Source organism: Macaca nemestrina, chromosome 8 (assembly GCF_043159975.1).
Source record: "Macaca nemestrina isolate mMacNem1 chromosome 8, mMacNem.hap1, whole genome shotgun sequence".
NCBI classification, from domain to species: Eukaryota; Metazoa; Chordata; class Mammalia; order Primates; family Cercopithecidae; genus Macaca; species Macaca nemestrina.
The window spans coordinates 140042198-140064578 of NC_092132.1; the positions used below are offsets into that span (position 1 = coordinate 140042198).

The following is a 22381-nucleotide window of genomic DNA, read 5'->3' on the forward strand; positions in this document are numbered from 1 at the left end:
GGTGGTGGCACACAGCTATAGTGCCAGTTACTTGGGAGGCTGAGGTAGGATAATTACTTGACCCCGGGAGGCAGAGGTTTCAGTGAGCCGATATCACACCACTGTACTCCAGCCTGGGTAACAGAGCAAGACTCCATCTAAAAAAACTAAATAAATAAATTGGGGAGTGATATTTATATTTCTTTATAATTCCTTTGCTCTTATCATGGACGTGCATGGAAAAAATTATTGGGCTTCTTGGTGTGTACTACAATGAACCTTATTATTAATCTTTATTCAACTCTTCTATTGGTAAATGTATTTGCAAATCGATGAATTTTACTTTCTAAACTGCCAAAAATTTTGATTTTTGTAACTAAGTCGGCCTAAGAAACATTAGAACCATGAAGACATTAGAACCTTAAAGACATCACTTTCTTGGCATTATAAACATTGCTGTTGGGGAATTCCTAAGCCTTTCAACAGAGAGGGACCTTCCGTAGTTTATTTGCTGTCTTTGTGAAATCTGGTATGATAAGCTATTAATGAAAATACTGCTGTACATGTGTCTGCATTGACCCTGCAGAAATTAAATATGCATATATTAAACTTGTTGAAAAATGTAAGGACTGATAGAGGCAAATGGTATTCTGGCACATAGTAAATGTTCATTAAATAGATGTTGAATAAAATGTAAACAAGAGTGTGTTTTATGAAACTATGTTAGGACTTTATACCTGAATCAGTTAGGGTTTAGGCTAAGCTACAGTCACAAAGCAACTCAAAATTTCAGTGTCCTAACAAAATAGTTTATTTCTCCTTCAAACAAAAGTGGAAAAGTGGGTATTGAGTGCAGTCCTGGCAGGTAAGTTCTGTTCCAGAAGGCTACTTAGAAGCTCGGGTTCTTTTCATCTTGTTGCAAAGCTATGGTCTAAGTTATTGACTTTTTACATGGGAAATCTGTCTCCCAGCACCCTGGTCACATGTCAACTCCAGGGAAGGGGAAAAAGCATGAAAGACAAGCAGCTTCCTCAAGGAGAAGGTGTTAAAAATTATAAATATTACTTACTTTTGTTCATAACTCATTGGCCACTTGAAGCTACAAAGAAGCCTAGAAAATGTAACCTCTAGCTAAGATCCTAATAAAAGGAAAGATATAATAGATTTTGAGTAAAAATTTGAAGTCTCTGCCTACAAACACATGAATTTTTCCCCTCCCATCTTTCTCATGGGATACATTAATTTTTCACATTATCCAGAAAAACAGCAGAGGTCAAAGATGTCTGCCTCTTCTCTTGTTATGTGTTCAACAGCAGGATGCTTGCCTGATTCTCTGGATGCTTTTTGCTTCATGCAAAGAGATGTTCCCTTTAATTACAAAAATATTCAAGTACTATTTATGCACTTTCTCTTTATTAATTATGTTTTGGTGCAAACTAATGTGGTATGAATGTTGCTTTCCTGCTACTTAATTTGTTTTGCAAGCTTGATTTGAATTTCTAACTTTTCTTTGCATTGGTGTTATATTCATCTTGATTGGTTATTTCGTTATTATGCCTTCCAATGTATATATGCTTTTTAATCTTAAAAAATACTTCATGGTAATACATTGATAAGTTCAAAGTGACTGAATTGATTTCTAATTAGACCCATGAGGGTGGTGCTTGTTTTGGTTTGTTCCTGGAGAGAATTCTGCCCTCCGAGGTATCAGAAGAGCCAGGAACTTTTCACTGCAGACATGTTCTTTCATCTCTGCTACTGAAAATATCAATAGATACATGGAGTTTTGCTTGAGCAAAGGAGGAGCTTTAGGGCATTACCTGCTTTTATTCAGTTCTCCACTCAGGTTACTAATGTTAAAAAATGAATTCTCATTTTATTCAACTAACTATATTTTGAATTTCAAAAATAACTGGATGTCACTAATAACATCAGTGAAATTAATTTTGATTTATTATTGGCACCCTTAGTCTTCTAGTTTCCTCATATACAGTGTTTACACCATTCTCACTTAATGTCATTATTTCATCCTTAATGTGTCACCCAAGGCGCTTGCTAGCTTTGAGCAGTAACCTAAATTATTTTCTAATCACTTTTTAAGCTGGCTTCTAAAACATCTTGAATGAGTAAACATTTTATTTTCAAAACAAACAAGAATAAAAGAAGATGAAGAACCATAAACAACAGCACTCTTTCAGATGACATCTAGTTCTTGTTTTTTGTTATTTAAATTTCGTGTAGCCTAATTAATGGGGCTTCTTTGGATGCTGGTAACACTCTCACCTAGAGAATGGGAGAATATCACACTTGGAATCAGACCTCACAGTTTTCAAACTCTGTGCCAGATTACAGGAAAAAGAAACAAATAAGAACATAGTCCTGCTCTCAGGAAACTCATAGAAGACCCCCATGTTGTGAAATCTAATGATCAGTTCTCAGTAGGTATCTTATCAGCCACATTTAACAGTTACCTCCTCCTTGATACCTTCTGTTTATTTGGCTGTCAGGGCAACACATACTTTAGGTTTCCCTGCAAATTCATCAATTAATCAATGTAAGTTACCTTTCCTAGCTTCTCCCATGAACCTCTTCTCATTGGAGGGCTGAATCTTGGTATCTTTTCTTTTTTTCTACCTATACAAACTTATTTGATGACCTCATCTAGTCTTAGGTCTCTAAACATCATTTATATAATAAGTTAGATCTTAAAATTTGTGTCTATAGAGCACAAATAGACCATAGAAACATAGACTTGGTGGGGACACAGAGCCAAACCATAAGTCTGTATGGTTTGGGGAGAGATCCCTCTTACTCTATAGCTATATGTCTATGACAGGGGAGAGAACCCACTTAGTCTATAGAAGGAAGTCTATATGATTTGGCTCTGTGTCCCCACCCAAAGCTCATGTCAAATCGTCATCCCCAATGTCAGGGGAGAGACCTGGTGGGAGGTGATTGGATCAAGGGAGTGGGTTTCCCCCATGCTGTCCCTCTGATAGTGAGTGAGTTTTTAACAGTCTGCTGGTTTAAAAGTGTGGCACTTCCCCACTTCACTCTCTCTGTCTCTCTCTTGCTCTGCCATTGTGAAGATGTACAAGCCTCTCCTTCACCTTCTGCCATGATTGTAAGTTTCTTGAGGCTTTCTGGTCATGCTTCCTGTTAAGCCTGCAGAACTGGGAGTCAGTTAAACCTTTTTCTTTATAAATTACTCAGTGTCAGGTAGTTCTTTATAACAGTGTGAAAAGAGACTAATACATAGACTATACGAAAATATTGCCCTGTTGATCTCCAGATTCATATATTCTCTTTGACATCTAAAAGAGAAAACTAGATTTCTTCAATTTTCCGTAAAACATGTTCTCTCCCTATTTTCTCCAACTCAACTGCTTTTCCAACTGTCCTTACTTTGTTATTATATTTGCTTAGGTCAAATCTTGGTGTTATATTTTTCTCTTTTTCTGATTACTCCCCATATGAATTGTTAAGAAATGCTTTGAGTCTATCTTAACAGTATGACATATACCCTGTGCACTTCACATAACCTCAGTGGCTATTACCCTGGATGAGCACCCATCATTTGTTTCCTGAATTACTTTGTCAGACTCTCATTTTTGTCTTCCTAAATGAAACTATGTTATCCCAGTCTTTAAAATCCTTCAATGGCTCTGCTTTTTACTGAGCAAAAGATAAAGTCTTTTGAATGACTACAAAACACTGCATAGGCTGCCTGACCTATTTCCACTCTTGTTACTTTTCTGTATTTCTCTAGTATTGTCTCCCTGTTTTCATCACAACCAACCTGGTCGTCTTTGCTGCCCTTGGAATATGCCAGGATAGTTTCTGCCTTAGGGCCTCTATACGGGCCTTTCTGGCTATTGGAATTTTTTTGCTTCAAATGTCTGCGTGGACTCCTTTGAGTCCTCATTCTAACCCCATTCTTTCTACAGAGCTTGCCTTTGTAAACTGTTTTAAAATGCAATGGGCCCTATTCAACCCCTATCTCCCAAATTAATTCTGCTCTGTTTCTTTCCTCCGAAGACCTTGTATAACACACCATATCATTTACCTTTTAATTATGCTTATTATGTGTTTCATTATAAAATATAAGCTTCACCAAAGTACATATTTTGGTTATTTTATTGTCAAGTTATTCTAAGTATCTAAAATAGTGCATGACACATAGTTTTTGCTCCATAAATATCTGTTGGATATATGAAAAGGCATGAAGTTAGCTTTTGATCTATCATTTAATAGACTATTTCCATTTTTTTCTGAGAGAAATGGAAACTCAGAGTTCTCCGGACTTCATGATTTTTAGTTGTAACAGGGAAATAATATAAATTTTATCTGCCTGTTAACGTATTGTGATAGTGAAATAAATCTACATCTGTGACTGTCATTTTTCCGTTTTAAAGTCACACACACACACACACACACACACACACAAAAATACAAAACTTACTATTCCATCTTCTTTAACATGCACCATCTCTTCCAATCACAGAGGGGTTTATAATATTCCCACACTCCTTTATTTCCATGTCTGTGTTTTCCTATCTCTTTGCATTTCAATCTAGCTTAATACTACTCTTTCTTGAAGTCTCAGCTAAAGCCATGTCCCTAACTGGACATTTTCCCTGGATTACCACTCCACATTTATTTCTCTGTTCTCTGCATTTCAAGTGTATTTATGGATAGGACCGTGCAAAGCTTAGAAACAAGAAGCCCTGGCTTTTTGCCAAAATACATTTCTGAAAACAGCATCATAAAGCTCAACATTTTAAGGCAGATAAAATTTTCTGACCAAGGACATAGCTTAAATAAATCATGGCTATGACTAATGAGACATAATAAAAGTACAGATAAATGAAACATGATAGTTTTGAACAGTAAAATAATCCTCCAAAATATTATAAAATGGCATAAAGGCCGTGTACATATTTATGTTCTCAGGGATCCTAATGTTGTACATATTAACAAATAACACATGTAAGTACAATTTTCTTGTATTATACATATGATTTTTAAAAATAAATATGAATGTGCTAAGTATAAACACATATATTGACAATAATACTTCTTTTTACTTTCTTGGCCTTCATAAAGGCTTCAGGGAGTAAAATTGAAGACCATCAAGGGAAGCTTAAACTGATACTTTCTGTCTCTCAAAATGTAGTATAATAAAAATTATCCTGTATTTCATAGTAGTGTGTTTTATATTAAGATTTTTTTTACTTCCTAATATCTGAATTACCCCTTTTTTCTCACTACAAATACATCTAATTATATTAAAGGAATGTGGAAGCTCAGAAAGGAAATGGCTATTTTATATAGCTGGGAAGTAGCAGAGGACAACCTAAAGGTAATTTTGCTGTATCTTTCCAACTAAATTTTTAAGTTCCCTAAGGACAGTGCTGAGGTCATGTAAAAATAGACAAAGATAAGAGTTATGTAGATTTTAAATTGCTAACAATAAAATCTGAATTTTACTATTTTGGGCATTTTACAATGGCATTTATTTGTTATTTTCAAGGTTTTAAATTGGGATCTGGTTATATCTAGTCTAAATTAAACGTGTCCTGAAAGATAATCAGTTGACTAACATACTCAATTTTCCGGTCTCTCTTTTTAAATAAGCTCAATGACTGAATTCTCCTTCACCAAGTTTATTTATAAAGAGAAACTGGAAAACACCTGGACAGGAATGTTTTAGGTGGTTTTTATGAATCATATATAATTTACATTTGATGATTTTCTGTCATGGCTAACACTGATTTATATAATTTTTTAGGTTAAAAAATAACATTTCTTTACCGTGTAAACCTACTAGTAAAAATACAAAAATAGAGTAATGATATGCTTTCGAAAGTAGATAAAATTTTATATCATTTTTATTTTTATGTGTATTGTGATTGTCTCTGCATCAATCATCAATCAAATTCAGGGTTTTTCTTTTTCTTTTTTTTTTTTTTTGAGACAGAGTCTTTTTCTTTCTTCTTTCATTTTTTATTTTATTTTATTTAATGTTTTGAGATGGAGTCTCACTCTGTCCCCCAGGCCGGAGTGCAGTGGTGCGATCTCGGCTCACTGCAAGCTCTGCCTCCCAGGTTCATGCCATTCCCCTGCCTCAGCCTCCTGAGTAGCTGGGACTACAGGCTCCCACCACCATGCCTGGCTAATGTTTTGTAGTTTTTGTAGAGACGGGGTTTCACCATCTTAGCCAGGGTGGTCTCGATCTCCTGACCTCATGATCCACCCGCCTCAGCCTCCCAAAGTGCTGGGATTACAGGCATGAGGGTTTTTCATACTACAATCATGACCCATTAGTGAGTTACTTAATCCATTAGCTGGATTGTGGCCAGAAATTATTCTAAGTGTAATAGAATAAAGTAGAATAAGATAGGAGAGAATAGGCCCAGTATAGAATTGAATGGGATGAAATGAAATAGAATTGACACTTGCACAGGTAATAGTTCAATATTTATACATATATGTAAATGTTCTGTGTTGTGAGGTACAGTGCATTTCTTACTCTAGGTTGTGATAAAATATATTTGAAACACTACTCTAGATTGTTATAACTATTGCTTTATTTAAGGACATTTCCCCAAAACTTAATGTTTACAATTTTCTGTTTGACAAAGACCCAGGTAGCATAGCTCTTACTGGGTTCTTCAGGGGTGATATTTAAAATCTTTTCAGGATCCATCATTTATGAAAGAAATGTACAAAGTTTTCAGTGTATTTTTTCTTACTATACTGTTGATACTTGTTAAAAGAAAAACTTTAGACAAATTAAATTTAGCAAAGTTTATTTGAGCAAAGAACTATTTTCGAATCAGGCAGTGCTCAGAAGCAGAAGGGGTTCAGAAAGCTCCACCCAGCAGTGAGAGCAGTGAGAGCAGTGAGAGCAGTGAGCTTTTACAGGCCAGACACAGGAGCAAGAAGAGAAATCACCTGAGTGGCTACAGCTGGGCATCTCCCTTTTTTGGGGATGGTGTGATGAGTGAGTTACTTGTAAGTGGCTGAAAACTGGCTATTTGCTATATTCTTAGTTTGAACTTAAACTGAGTTAGACTGCAGTTTGTTATGTAGGAATTCAAAGTACAGAGTCAACAGGCTAACGGCCTCCTGCTTATTTAATTTAACAGTGTTATGGGAGAAAGTGTCCAGATGTAGTACAGTCATAATTTTTTCCTTTACTGTGATGTCTACTGTCAATGTTTTTTACATTGTGTTAAACTTCCACAAAATTCACTTTTAATATTTTTGTAACAAGTTTTCACATATATATATATACACATATGTGTGTATATGTATATATAAAATGATATATATTTATCACTATATATAAAGTGATAAAATATATATAAAGTGATACAACTGGTAATGCTTGGGTTATTTTACATTTTAGTGGTCAACGTTACATATAATTAATTTGGTTTTTATTCAAATATTTTATTATTCATTTTTCTTCATTTATTAGATGCTCTGGGCTTCAAATGTATCCCCCACTACTTATGTTAACTCTCTTCACTTATCAAAAACTTATTAGTCTCTTTTTCTCTTTTATCTACAAGTATTCCCTCTGTAGTCATCTTTTAAAAATTTTTCTAACTCTAACTACAAACTGTTGGTAGTAGCAACTTAAAAATGAAGTAGAATCAAAGGTGGTGAGAGAAAGTTTGCATTTTGAATTTTGATGAGTCACGCTACTATTCACAAAACGAGAGTATTAAATAGTCTTTAATAGATCTTGAAAGATAAAAGGCTACAAATACTTTTCTGAATAAAATGATGTAGAGATAAATAGAAAAATAAAATCACGTTTACCATATTAATGCATATACAGAACTTTCTTCATGTTAGAAATTTTAGTTTACATTTTTTTTGTTCTGTATTGGGAGAGTGAGATGTGTAAATTTATAGGAGGTTGGTATGGGAATTATATTCAGTACTGTAATTATATGGAAAAATAGGTTCTTCAATTTTTATTTCTTATATTTTCCTATGCTGTTTAAAAATCCAGTAGTGTTTCAAGTTGGTTTAGAGATTTAATCCATTTTCAGTTCAAAAGTTTCAAGTTTATCTCATTAGTTTCTTGACAACACATTTAATTTAGCAAAGGACATTAGGGCAATTGTTCTAGATGACATAATTTAATGTAATGTAATCTGAAGGATTAAATCTAGTGTTTGTTACATAACTCACTGTATGCTTTCAAATGAGTGTGAGTGGCCAAAGGCAGTGTCTAAACTGACATAGTTTAAACTGCCAATGAATTTAGTTTTTTAAAAAAATCAATCTGTCAATGTCATATATAAATCAGTCAGTTGTTTCATGGCAAGAAAGCATCTGCTAAATTCTGATTTTTTTTTTTTTTTTTTTTTTTTACGTTCTACTGGTTTTGATAACCTCAATTGACAGCATGTAAATACTGTGAATTGGTTGCCATTTCAATCTCGATTTCATTCTTCAAAAAGACTGGCCAGCTTCATTAAACCCCTGTTTAATCCTCACATCTTTCCTGTAATCCTTTCCATAATTCTTATCTCTAAACCTTTGGAATTTGCAGATGATTCCAGTATATTAAAAATGATGTAATTATTTTAATAGTGGTTTGCATATCATTTACATGATTTAATGGAGTATACCCCTGCAAATTCTGCACGCTGTGAAATTTAGAAGAATTTGTTTTTAATGATTGAGCATAGTAAGAGAGAATTTATCAGCTCATGTTACACAAGTAAAAAACAAAATACTATTTGCAAGAGTATATCACCTTGATATCAATACATTTCCGTTCAAGTTACCTGAATTTTGTGGTCCTAAAGGAGCATGATTTATGGGTTTCATTTAAGAGACAATATTATAACAGGGTATTTTGCCATTTCTTTTGTTAGTTATCCACCTAAGAATGGTTCCAAAAATACATTCATAAACTTACTAGTTTCATTTAATTCAATAAAATCAAAATAATAGATGATATTATGTTATGAAAACTATTTTCAGGTTGGAATAGCAAAGCATATTATATCATAAACTTTCATACTAGTTAAAACATTATAAAAATTATGCTGTGACCTCTCATTTAGGTCCTCCAAGGCTCTGTGGAGGGCCCCCACTCAGCATGCACCCTCCCAGCAGGTTCACTCTCCCTGAGTGCCAGGTAGGGTGCATGCGGGGTGCAGGGCACAGGGTACAGCCTCCCTCTTGTGCTCTCCTATGCCTAAGATTTAAGTCCTTTCCCCAGACCAGGAGCCTTTTATTCTCTTCTTTAAGAAGTCTGCTTCTTGCCCGGGTCTGGTGGCTCACACCTGTAATCCCAGCACTTTGGGAGGCTGAGGCAGGTGGATAGCCTGTGCCCAGAAGTTCAAGACCACCCTTGGGAACATGGTGAAACCTCATCTCTACTAAAATACAAAAAGTTAGCTGGGTGTGATGGCACACGCCTGTAATCCCAGCAACTTGGGTGGCTGAGGTAGGAGAATCATTTGAGCTTGGGAGGTGGAGGTTGCAGTGAGCAGAGATCGCGCCACTGCATTCCAGCTTGGGCTACGGAGTGAGAGTCCTAAAAACAAAAACAACAACAACAACAACAACAGCAACAAACTCCTTCTTGTTATCTTTGGAACAGAAACCTGTCCTCACAAAAATATCTGAATTCTTTCAATTCCATGACCTTTGGGGCAAAAAAAATAAATAAATAAATAAATAAATAAATAAATAAATCTAGATTCTGACTAATCTAAGCTTTGTGGCTGTAATTCCATAAACCTCTGTATTAGTCCATTCTCACACTGCTATAAAGAACTTCACTGAGTCTGAGTAAGTTATAAAGGAAAGAAGTTTAATTGACTCACAGTTCCTTATGGCTGGGGAAACCTCAAGAAACTTACAATCATGGAAGAAGGTGAAGGGGAAGCAAACACCTTTTTCACAAGGGAACAGGAGAATGAGAGGACAGAAGGAAACTGCCAAACACTTCTAAAGCATCAGATGTCATGAGAACTCACTCCCTATCATGAGAACAGTATGGAGGAGACTGCCGGTATGATCCTATCACCTCGCATCAGTTCATGCCCTCAACACATGGGGATTATAGTCAGAGATGAGATTTGGGTGGGGACACAGAGGCAAACCATATCAACACCTTTTCCTATCATAGAAAAAAAAGAACAGCCTCACTTTTGCATATAAAAATATACATTTTTATAGCTAATGCTTTTCAAAATCCAAATTTGAAGGACAAATGCTAAATAAATGTTTTAATGGCTTATTAATTCCTACCTTAAACAGATGCCTTGTCCTAGAGCAATAAGAATTACTAAGACTTTTTAAGACATAATATTTACATATCATATATACCTGTATTTTACACAGTGCAAATAGCATATTTACTGCATTGGCTCATGAGTGACAAACTTTTTCATCAAAACCATTTTTTTTCTGCCCATTTAATGACTACATAGCAATCTATTGTGTTTACATATGGTATTTTATTAGTCAGTCTCCCTAATACAGATTTGTATTGCTTCCAGTGTTTTGTGGCATAGGTCACATTAGGACTTCAACTACATATGGAAATAATTATTTATGAAAAATCTTACACAAATAAATTTTACTACAATTTTTTCTATATTGGAGGTTTGTAGCTTCTATCAAGAAAATAATGTTCCATTTGCATTTGAAGGAATGTTAAACTAACAAAGGACAAAATAAATCACTCTAAATTACTGTAGAACTCTTCATTAATTCCTGTTAATTTTATTTATGTGTTACTAATTATTGATTTGTGTAACTGTCAGCACTGAGACCAATAAAATGGAATTTAAAACAACTCTGATATATCTTTTTTCCCAGAAACATTTTATAGAAAGCAGTAATCTCTAAAGGTGTCATTTTCCCCTAGAAACAATTCCCCAATGTAGCACATGCATTCACCTACACACATAGATCCACATATTCATTTACTCTTTCCATTTGAGATAGTGAAGATTATTTCTCAAAGGGAATAAAAATGATAGGCATATTAATGGATTAAATCTAAAGATATTTGAAAAGGATAGAGGAAAGATTCAGCGTTGAGGTAGAGCAAAGTAAGCATCACTTTTGAGTCACAGATTTTAAAAATGAGAAATATATTCATAAAGCAAAGAAAATAGACATTTTAGATAATTCTAATTGATGGATCGCTATCCAGCTGATTATTGTTATTTTACTATTTTCAAATAAAAGATTTCTTTCCTGATTTGTGCTTTTTTAATGATTAAAAAATAAATTTAAGTCAAGTAGCTGAGTCTATCAAACAAAACAGCAAATGTAATTTTTAAAAGGAAGAATTAATATGAAGGTTTGGAAGCATGTGGTAAAAACTATTGGGTTTAAATTCCATAAATATTATCTGAGTATTTCACTTTCCCTATCTTCCATTCCATTCTTTAGCTTTACAATTCAATTTCTGAAGATGAAGTATCTGTGTGAACACTTAACTATCCTATTAATTCCTTCACGTTTGAGCCTTCCCTCTCCTTGAGGCAATGTCTGTGTGTTATGTCTTACAACAGATGCATCTTATTATTTTCGTTTTGTGAAACATAGTTTCTGCGTTACATCATCATCATTTCTATGCCCCTGTCGGAGAAGGAAAATTTTACCTCTATCCTCTTAGTGTCCAAGTTGACTTTGAGAATTAAGTTGACATGAGATAGATTAATAGGAGAAAAGCACATACATTTAAGATGAGTTTTATGTGACACAAGAGTCGTGATAAAGAGGATTCTTGAGACCCAAATAAATGACAGAATCTACATGCTTTGTGTTAGGTTAAACAAAACGAGGCAATTGAGGAAATGTAAGTTATATGTGGAAGCTTAAAGAAGAAGAATAATTACTCTAAGAAAGTCTGTGCAGGATCCTCTCAGTTCTGACTGCCCATCAAAGAATGATTCATTTGTCTTGTAGAGGGAGGGCATCTTTCACACGGCAGTTTGATCTCCTGCTTTCAGGGAGAAAAGGGGGAGACTCAAATGCCCTTCATACATCTGCTGTTTCTCAAGTGTCTTTAGGTCAAGGTGATTCTGGTACCAATGTAATATAGGGTGGGGCGATATATTCTGCCATCCTGCAAATTTACGCCCCACTTAAGAGACTAGTCTCTGCAAAGTAGCTAGGAACTTGCCTCCCCAAAGATTTCCATCAGGGCCTAAGTCAGTGACTTAAACCTTATAAACCCCCAATTAATATCAATTGATTTAAATAAGATCATAGCAGTTGAAATCTCCCTCGTGAACAGACTTGTAACATAAATATCAATAAGCGTTCAATTTATTTATTTCTGTTTAAGTTGAGCTTATTTACTGACTCATTAAACAAATTAGGGTGCTCAAGGCTGTCATACTCACTTGTAAAATAATAAGAAGGTCATGGATAACTCTGCTTCACATCAGCCTGCTGTCTTTTTTTTCTCCTTCTGAATAGTTTCTCTATGGGGCTACTTAAAGAGAAATGAGAGATGTATACAAATCACTGCTCTTTTAGAAAGCACCTTTATCAGCTCAGGTACCAGATTTAGCTCTGGCTTCAGTTCTGGGTACACAAAGGACTGGAGCCTGGCATCTCCTTCCGTCTCTCTTGGTCCCCTTCAACTTTTAGAATGATATATCAGAAACGTGGATTTTCAAAGTGCTGAATATCATTACACCATTCTTACCATGTCTCTGAACCTCATATAGTTTTGATAAATTGAGGATAAAATTTACCTCTATCTTCAATTAAATTTTTCATGCAGTACTTTTCATCATGCCAGAAGGTCTAATTTAATTAAGGGGTGTTTTTTTTCAAGAAATTATATTACTTGCCTAACATCTTCCTTTCAGGAATCTCAAAGTGACTTATAGACATCTGGTGACATATTACTTGGAAACTTCTGTTCAAAGTGTTTGGTTCTGTTCCAAGGTAATTTTCAATGGAGAAACTAATTTATTTCATTGTAATACCGGCATTGACGTTATATAATAACACATAAAAGAATAAATAAGGAAATAAACCAAACATAACCCCAGGCAAAAATTTCATTTTTGTAAATCTTAATACAATTTTGTTATATTATTACCATCTCAAATAGAATCTATATTTAGCTAAAGACAACCATTGAGATTTTTACATTATCTTCCCTAAAAAAAGATAATTAACTAAAAGGTTTAAAAATAGTTCATCATAAAAACAAATATTTGATTTTTTTTCTACAAAATATATGAAACAATATTGAAGACACCCTCCATCATAATAATAAATTTTAAAGGTAGAATTAATTGTTCTGCTTTTCTTTTCCTACTCTTCAATCACCAGAGTCAAATTTCATCTAAATTGTCATAAGAAGCCTGTTATTATGAGTATTAATAATGTTAGGAAAAGTTGGATCTTCTTTGTTTTCATTTTTTTCAAAACCTTAAAATGATACACTTGGCAACATGGTTTGAATATTTGTCCCCTCCAAATCTCATGTTGAAATGTGATCTCCAGTGTTAGACGTGGGGCCTGGTGGAAGATGCACGGGTCATGGGGGCGGATCCCCCACACCAAGCCATTTTTGAGGAATCCACCCCCATGACCCATACACCTTCCACCAGGCCCCACCAAATGTATGTTGATGATCATTGAGAAAGACAACAGACTCAGTCTAATTTTATTTAATTCTTAGTAATTCTTGCCTTCCCCGTGGTAATGAGTGAGTTCTTACTCAGTTGATAAGACAGCTGGTTGTTTAAAGGAGCTTGGCATCTCCTCCTCTCTCTCTCACTCTCTGTCTTGCCATGTGACACACCTGCTCCCTGCCCCCCTTACCTTCACCATGAGTAAAATTTCCTGAGGCCTGTCCAGAAGCTGAACATATGCTGGTACCATGCTTGTGCAGCCTGCAGAATGGTGAGCCAAAGAAACCTCTTTTCTTTATAAATTACCCAGCCTCGGGTAATTCAAAACAAACAAATACTCTTGCATTTACCACACTTACAAAAAAAAAAAAAAAAAAAAAAAGCCTTGAATAAAACTCTGTAAGTAGAATGAATTTGTGGAAAGCTGTATTCAGATGTTATTTTCGTTCCACCTTATGGAGAGTTTTGGTGCTTCATTTTAAAAAAGCAGTCCATTAGCACCTTTTCCTTGTAATTATCTTTCTGTTGTGGTTTTATTGTTGTGCCGAAAGTAATCAAGGGATGTAAGAGTAAGGATATGCTTTTCCTGCTGACAATAAACAGTGACATTGTAATCTTATTTCTCATTCTGAAAATCATGTGACCTTTCTGTTATTCGTTAGAAACTTTCAAATAGCTGTTTTTTGTCTCTTACAGCAGGAACAATTACTCCAAGTGGCCTGAACATATTTGTAACTACAATTTTAAAAATTATTTTTGAGCAGTTCACTGAATCCTTTTTCTAATACTGTGCAAATATATGAATGAGATTACACTGGGGACATAGGTATAGTTTGTATATGTGCTTCCATCTCCCAGTGTTAACGTAATTATCCAGAGGAGCTGAAAACCTTGTTCCTCTGGATACTTTTAACTTTACATCCATCTTTTCTTGATTGTGTAGATCCCACAAGTTGAGATCAATACTACTTTCTGTCTATTTTATAATTGTCACTGCCCTGCACATTTTGCTGGCACTCGCAGTCTGGATGGTTAATTGAAATTGTTGTCAATTTGGGCAGCATTCAAGAGTGCATGTGGTTTATAGCTGCTGCCAAATTTTCCTGCATAAATGTTATGAAGAATCAATGTACCATATTGGAGGGGAAATGATATTTGTTTGAAAATAGATGATTTTAACTCAGGATATTAACTAGTATTGAATTATCCAATTAATTGGATTAATAGTATAGGACTTGAAATCCATCAGACATTTTAAAAAAGAAATTCATAAAAGTTATATTTAAGCAATGATGATCATGATTCAGTGATAAAAATATTAATATTGTAAATGTACAGTCTGAAGGATAATTAACAATTTGGCAAAGAAAGAAGGCCAAATATATGGGATCAACCATTGGGAAACAAAAGACTAAGTAAATTTTATTTAATTTTCAGTATATATCTGTTGTTTTATATGTATGTATGCATTTATGGTTTTGTTCAATCTCCAAAGTAAGTCCACAAGATAAAAGTTATTATCCCCATTTTACAGATGAAAAAACTGAGGACCAGTCACAGTCAATAAATCGATGAGCCATTGTTTAAATCCAGAGCTGTTGGGTCAGTGATTTTCCCATTTCAGTATGCTTCCTGATTATATGATGAATATGAAAACAGTGTCATGTACTAGTAGAAGCAATAACATTAGCCACACATACTGAGCTATATCCTGGATTTTCCACTTATTGATCAATTTACCTCATATCTTTAATACTTAATAATCTTAACGATAAAAAAAGCCACTATTATCGCTAAACATAACAATAACAGCAACAAAAAAATAAACCACATCATAGCATTTCTTCTTATTCACTCCTCCACAAAAAGACATTTAACACTAACCATGTGCCAGGCATTTTACTGTATACTGCGTGTACTGTGGTGAACAAAACACCTGTGGACTTTCCATTTCAGAATTTTAGTCTAGTAAGGGAAAACAATAAACAAACTTATTTAATTGCAGTTTCTCAAAGAATGATATGACCAATGAAACAGACTACTATGATGGGAGAAAGGGAGCAAAGGACCGATTTGGTTGATGTAGTCATATAATTCCTGCCATTTAGGTGGATACCAGAAGACCCAGAGTGAGGAGAAGAAGCCAGAATGCTGAGAAGTTCTGGACAAGAACTTAACACATAGTGAGAACTGCACAAGTTGAGGCTTTAGAGAGATCAAGTTTTGTGTTGTTGAGGAACTAATTACAAAGCCATTGTGGCTAGAACTTGTGGTATTGAGTTGAGGGGATTTAGAAACCAAATAAGGAGTGCAATAGAAAGCTATTAGTGAATATGAAGTAAGAAAGTGGCATCATCATGTATACATGTATGTTAAGAGCAAATCAAATTATCTGTAAGATAAGGAATAGAATGGAAGTAATAGGGCAATATGTAAAGGAGGGAGGAGATGGCTAATAAAAAGACTATTTTAGCAATAGTAAAGGCATGGCTATACATTGTACCTAGGTGGTAATAGAAAAGTTGGAGAAAAATGGGTATACTGGTGATATATTTTAAAGGTGTAATTGGCAAGACTTATAGACAAATTAGATGTGGTGCTAACATATATGAAGGTATACAGAATGATTATCAGTTTTTTGGCATACTATTAGATAGTTTATAGAAACTGACATTTAATTATATATAAAGGGAATGAAATAGCTAGAAATAGAACTAGGAGGCAACAGTTACTTCATCTTTTCATTTCAGCACAAAGAGCCATCTCATTCCCTCATCTATCAGTTATTCCTTTTTATTTCCTACATAAGATTCCCATATGTTTTCTGTTCACCTAAATCTTGACTGTTATTTCTCAAAATGATCAGATTACTATATCTGCAAACAAGAAGTTAAGTCAACACTCTCTATGATGTTTTCATTTTTATATCCAACATGGTGAGTGAAATTCTAGAATGTACCAATTTGTGGAAGCTAAAAATTAAAGCAGCTGAACTTAGGGAGATAGAGACTAGAACTGATGGTTGCTAGAGGCTGAGCAGGATAATGGGCATGGAGGGGCTTGGGAGGATGGTTAATGGGTACAAAAAATAGAAAAAAATTAATAAGCTCTGGTATTTGATAGCATAACAGGGTGGCTATAGTCAACTTAAATGCACATTTTTAAAGTAACTAAAAGAGCATAATTGGAATGTGTAACACAAAGGATAAATGCTTGAAAGGACAGATACTCCATTTGCCCTAATGTGATTGTTACACTTTGTACGCATGAATCAAAATATCTCACATACCCCATAAATATATACACTCACTATGTACTCACAAAACTTAAAAAAAAACTTTAAAAATATTTTAAAAAGTAAAAAAGAATACTAAATGTAATTTTTAATGGAGTCACTGTTTGTTTGTTATTTTTGAATTTTACATTTCAAGGAGTCATTTTTTGAGGCAAGTAGCTGAATATTCTGCTGAATCCTTTTAACAAATTAACTGGAGCCAGGATATAGCCCCAAACTAAGAGATTAATCAGAAACAAATAATGGACTCAAATTACGGAGATTAGGTTCAATACCACAGAGCAAGACTGACTGTAAAAGCAGACAGTAAATGATCATATAAAATCAATTAATATTTCCATGTTGCAAACAAAGCACTTTGACATTTGTCATTCATTAATTTAATCTCTATAGTAACTGTTACTGAAGGATCTATTTGGAGACCAGAGGTAAATATTCTTATTCCACTATAAAGAGGCAGTATAAGGTTGTGGTGTCTAACAGTGACTTAAATTTCTACGACTATTTCTTCTTTGATATCAGCAGTCACATCAAAATAGATTTAAGTAAAAGTAACAATTCTCTCTTGGCTATTTTTTAAAATTTTCTGAAAGACTTACAGCAGTCTCCCTTTATAATGGGTTAATAGTGGAAACAATACTATGAGCTGTGGCATTCTATTACTTTGACAATCATATCCTGGAGGAATGATAATCCTTTTACAGGGCTATTATCACCTCATTGCAACATGTAGTAAACAAGCCTTCTGAAAGTCAATGTACGTTCTTAGAGTTTATTGTACCTGACATGACACTCATCTAGCAAGAATATGCCTATGTCTCAATAATTAAAATGAATACATATTTCAAGCTCTAGTGCACAGATAAAAAAATTCATGGTTTATACATTGTCACCCCGTTCTCCTATATGCCCATAGCAGACATCAATAATTGATCTTGGCGTACTTTCCTGCTGAACCTACACTAGGCCTCACAATTTCTCTTAAAGAAAGAACTCTCCAGGCAGCTACTGACAATTGATTGAAGTTGGTGGTGAAATGCAGGTGATTTTCATTCTTCTTCTATAAGAGTCTATTTGTACCTTGCTTATACAGGAAGTGGCATCCATACATTACAGTAGCATTTTTGATATGTTTTATAATGTTAAAAAAGAGTGACAAATGAGAGTAGTATATTTCAAATAAACAGTCACAATAGATAATTTCTCAGGGAGCCAAAAATATGATTGTTGAGCTTTAGTTAGGATGAATTGTTAAGGATGTTGAATTATTTTTAGGGCAGTTTATTATTTTTTTCACATAGTAACAGGGTGAGATATGTCGCTATGAAATCTTTGTTTGAAAACAAGATCAGCGGGTCAAGCATAACTAAATAATTTTATCATATTGTTTTTGAATACTTAACAATGTAGTCAACAATTGCAGGCTTTTCTGAAGAGTACACAACAAAGACAGGACAAAGGTCCTGACCTCAAGAAGCTAAATCACCTAATAGGGTAGAACGTTTTGAGAGAAAGCAGCAACTTTATTTTACTTGAAAGCCTGTGAGGAATTAACAACAACAAATAACTGCTGTCATTGAAAGTGTCAAGAAAAATTAATCATATCTAAATTGCATTTGTGGGTCTTTCTATCTCACCATATAAACTTATATGAAAGTTTTAATTTTTATTTAAAAGAAACTCCTAAAACCTTTATCATGATCTTGTTTAAAATATCACTATTTATAAAATGCTGTCAGTTTGAAGATACTTGAAGTTTCTTTCTTTTACATCTTTGGGTGCCTAAGCTTCTTGGTGGTATCTTAATAAAGTTAAAAGTTGTTTTTTAGATGAAAGACATATAATATAAAGACAGATAGATAGATAGATAGATAGATAACAACCATTTCCTAGCATTTTAAATAGCCTTTTTCCAACAATTATTTGCTGTGAGACATCTCAAATGACTTAAATGATATCTTGTTTTCAGTTCAGTTTTCCTGATTATAAAATGAGAAGTTTGCCTTGAGTTACTTCTAAATGTCTGTATCTGTTGTTGCTGAGTACCTTTAATTTTCAAGGTGTTTTTCTAGATCAAAAAACCTGTTTATTTCCGAAGCTTGTGGTCTTCAAGAATGAAGGTGTAGATTGACCCAAGGGTGGCAGTATCTCATAGCCTGAGAATGCACTCCAAGACCACCTAGGTCCTTCACAATGGGTTGCCCCCCGCATGTATGTTGAGTCCCCTATTAAAATCCTCCTTGTGTCTCTGAAGCCATGCCTGAATGTTTTCCTAGATTATGCATGGCTTTTTTTTTTTTCCCTACTGATTCTACTTCGCCGTGATTTCCCAATACCCTGTGACAACCATGCCTTGCTTATCAACTCTCCTTTTCCTTAGTTGATGGTGTTACTTCCTTTACACTCCGATTCCCTAGGTCTTTGCCTATGAAGCACAGTCCTTTCAGCTGAGAAGTGGTGATTAGAAGATGCCGTATATACATAATTTAAAGGTATGGCTGTCAAGATGCTTAAATTCCAGTGAGGGATATTATACTCACAGTTATAACAGACAACTACAGTATAGAATAACAGGATATAAAATGCTGCCAGAGAAGCCTAGGGAAAGGAAAATATCAGCTCAGGTATAGAGACTGACTTCAAAGCAGAATGGAAAGACAGATGATATAATAATACACAAAACCTGTGTGAATGACTTAGGCTATTCTTTGATATGTACATTAATTTTTTAAAATTTATTTAATTATTTTGTTTTTTCACTACAGAGAGGCTCTCACTATGTTGCCCAGGCTGGCCTTGAACTCCTGAGCTCAAGCAATCTTCCCACCTCAGCCTCCCAATTACCTCCCAGGTAATTCCTCCCACCTGGAATTACAGATGTGAGCCACCATGCCTGGGTGACATGTGCATTACTCATCAAACCAAGTTTACCTCACTGTCATAAACACAACTCAAATTCATACCGTGTTTTGAAGTAAATGTTGATTAAAATTGAGAATTTTTTTAAAACTTAGCTGTATGACCAGGGGATAATATTTTCTCTGAAGCAGAAAAATTACCGTATATCCACATCATAAGGTTTTAAGTATTGATTAAAGGGGTGCACATCAATCTTCTAGAGTAGAACTTGAAACAAAAAAGAAATGCCAGTTTTTTACTTTCCTCGCTAATGCAGCACTGAAATGTATCCGTATAGATTTTCTCATATCTGCCGCATTGAGGAAAATAAATACATTCTGCTATCAACAAGAAAAGATAATCCCAGTGAGGACTGTGTACAGATTTTGTAAACAATCAAATACCAGGTACCAACTTGTATGCTCTACGTATTAGAACAGGTTCGGGAAAGAAAATAAGCTCCTGTCTCCGTACATAAGACACATATAAATTGTCCAAAAGGTCAACTTTACAGACATTCTTTTGAATATTTATTTTCATGGTTTTTGAAAAAAAAGGAACCAAGTTCATGAAACTAATTGTATTCTTCCATTTATTTTATTTTAACAACGTTTAAACCTACCCTTTCACCTAAAATTGTACTCTCTGGATAAAAACCTTACAGAACACCTTATTTATACACAGAAGAAACTGTGGACTGGAATGTTTAATCAATCACTTTTTATACCAGGAAATAAATAAAAATAAGCTACCTGTCCATCAAAAATATTGAATGTATACATTATGATTTAATCACCAATAGAATAAACAGTGAAATGAATAAATTATAGATGTATGTGAAATGTGATTGAATCTACCAAATAATAGTAGCAGAAAAATAATCAAGTTGTAAAGAGATATATACAGTATGATCAATTTTGTATAATGTATAGAAGATTTATATAATTTTATACATATATAAAATATATAAAATATGTTATAAAATGTATAAAGCATATATTTTAGGGATTATATAGACATATGCACTAAAAGTATAAGGAAAGGTATGGAAAAAGTCATATCTGATTCAGAATCAAAATTACTTTGAGGTTAAGTTGATCAGAAAAAAATTTCAAAAGGCTTGAATTCTATTTTAATGTTTTCTAAGCAAAGTGGTGGGTTCTACTATTGATTTAATTTGTATTAAGTACAACAATTGAGTTAATTTTATTCTTTTTTAAAACTTCATACTTAAATACTAATATAGTACAAGGACACCTTTAAAACGATGGATGTGTATTTTTTTTAAATTTATTTATTATTATTATACTTTAAGTTGTAGGGTACATGTGCATAACGTGCAGGTTTGTTACATATGTATACTTGTGTCATGTTGGTGTGCTGCACCCATCAACTCGTCATTTACATCAGGTATAACTCCCAATGCAATCCCTCCCCCCTCCCCCCTCCCCATGATAGGCCCCGGTGTGTGATGTTCCCCTTCCTGAGTCCAAGTGATCTCATTGTTCAGTTCCCACCTATGAGTGAGAACATGCGGTGTTTGGTTTTCTGTTCTTGTGATAGTTTGCTAAGAATGATGGTTTCCAGCTGCATCCATGTCCCTACAAAGGACACAAACTCATCCTTTTTGATGGCTGCATAGTATTCCATGGTGTATATGTGCCACATTTTCTTAATCCAATCTGTCACTGATGGACATTTGGGTTGGTTCCAAGTCTTTGCTATTGTGAATAGTGCCGCAATAAACATACGTGTGCATGTGTCTTTATAGCAGCATAATTTATAATCCTTTGGGTATATACCCAGTAATGGGATGGCTGGGTCATATGGTACATCTAGTTCTAGATCCTTGAGGAATCGCCATACTGTTTTCCATAATGGTTGAACTAGTTTACAATCCCACCAACAGTGTAAAAGTGTTCCTACTTCTCCACATCCTCTCCAGCACCTGTTGTTTCCTGACTTTTTAATGATCGCCATTCTAACTGGTGTGAGATGGTATCTCATTGTGGTTTTGATTTGCATTTCTCTGATGGCCAGTGATGATGAGCATTTTTTCATGTGTCTGTTGGCTGTCTGAATGTCTTCTTTTGAGAAATGTCTGTTCATATCCTTTGCCCACTTTTTGATGGGGTTGTTTGTTTTTTTCTTGTAAATTTGTTTGAGTTCTTTGTAGGTTCTGGATATTAGCCCTTTGTCAGATGAGTAGATTGCAAAAATTTTCTCCCATTCTGTAGGTTGCCTGTTCACTCTGATGGTAGTTTCTTTTGCTGTGCATAAAACGATGGATGTGTATTTTTTTTTTAGTTGAAATCATGACACAGCCATCACAGGCTGAATCAGAGTGCAGGATGTGCTGTGATACCCTTTACCAGCAAATGCATTTACCCCTGGGTGCAGTACCTGTTGTCTGCGAATGGATTATACCTGCAACCTCCTGTGGATAATTGTGCTTGGCCAATAGGAATCCGTATTTTCAGTAACTGCCTGGGAGGTTTGACTCTCCCACACTAAGAGAGCCCTTAACTAATGACTGAGTAATGTCAGGGTAGAG

The 22381-nt window shown here is 34.5% G+C and overlaps 1 protein-coding gene across 4 annotated transcripts in view; it reads left to right on the top strand.

Moving 5' to 3' along the window:
• The window catches only part of LOC105491117 (sarcoglycan zeta), a 1216031-nt gene that overhangs the window by 652451 nt on the left and 541199 nt on the right, over nucleotides 1-22381 (top strand). The window contains exons 1-2 of one of the 4 annotated variants that reach the window (XM_071068612.1): nucleotides 18847-19421; nucleotides 19695-19780. The exons of 1 other annotated variant lie outside the window; for it this stretch is intronic. Coding sequence is in view for 1 of the 3 variants with exons in the window: in XM_011757274.3 (XP_011755576.1) it covers nucleotides 19398-19421 (24 nt within the window). In the remaining 2 variants the exon portion in view is untranslated. Of the gene's footprint in view, nucleotides 1-18845; nucleotides 19422-19590; nucleotides 19781-22381 lie in introns of those variants that run through there. 2 more of the 4 variants (XM_011757274.3, XM_071068613.1) reach the window with 2 other exon arrangements.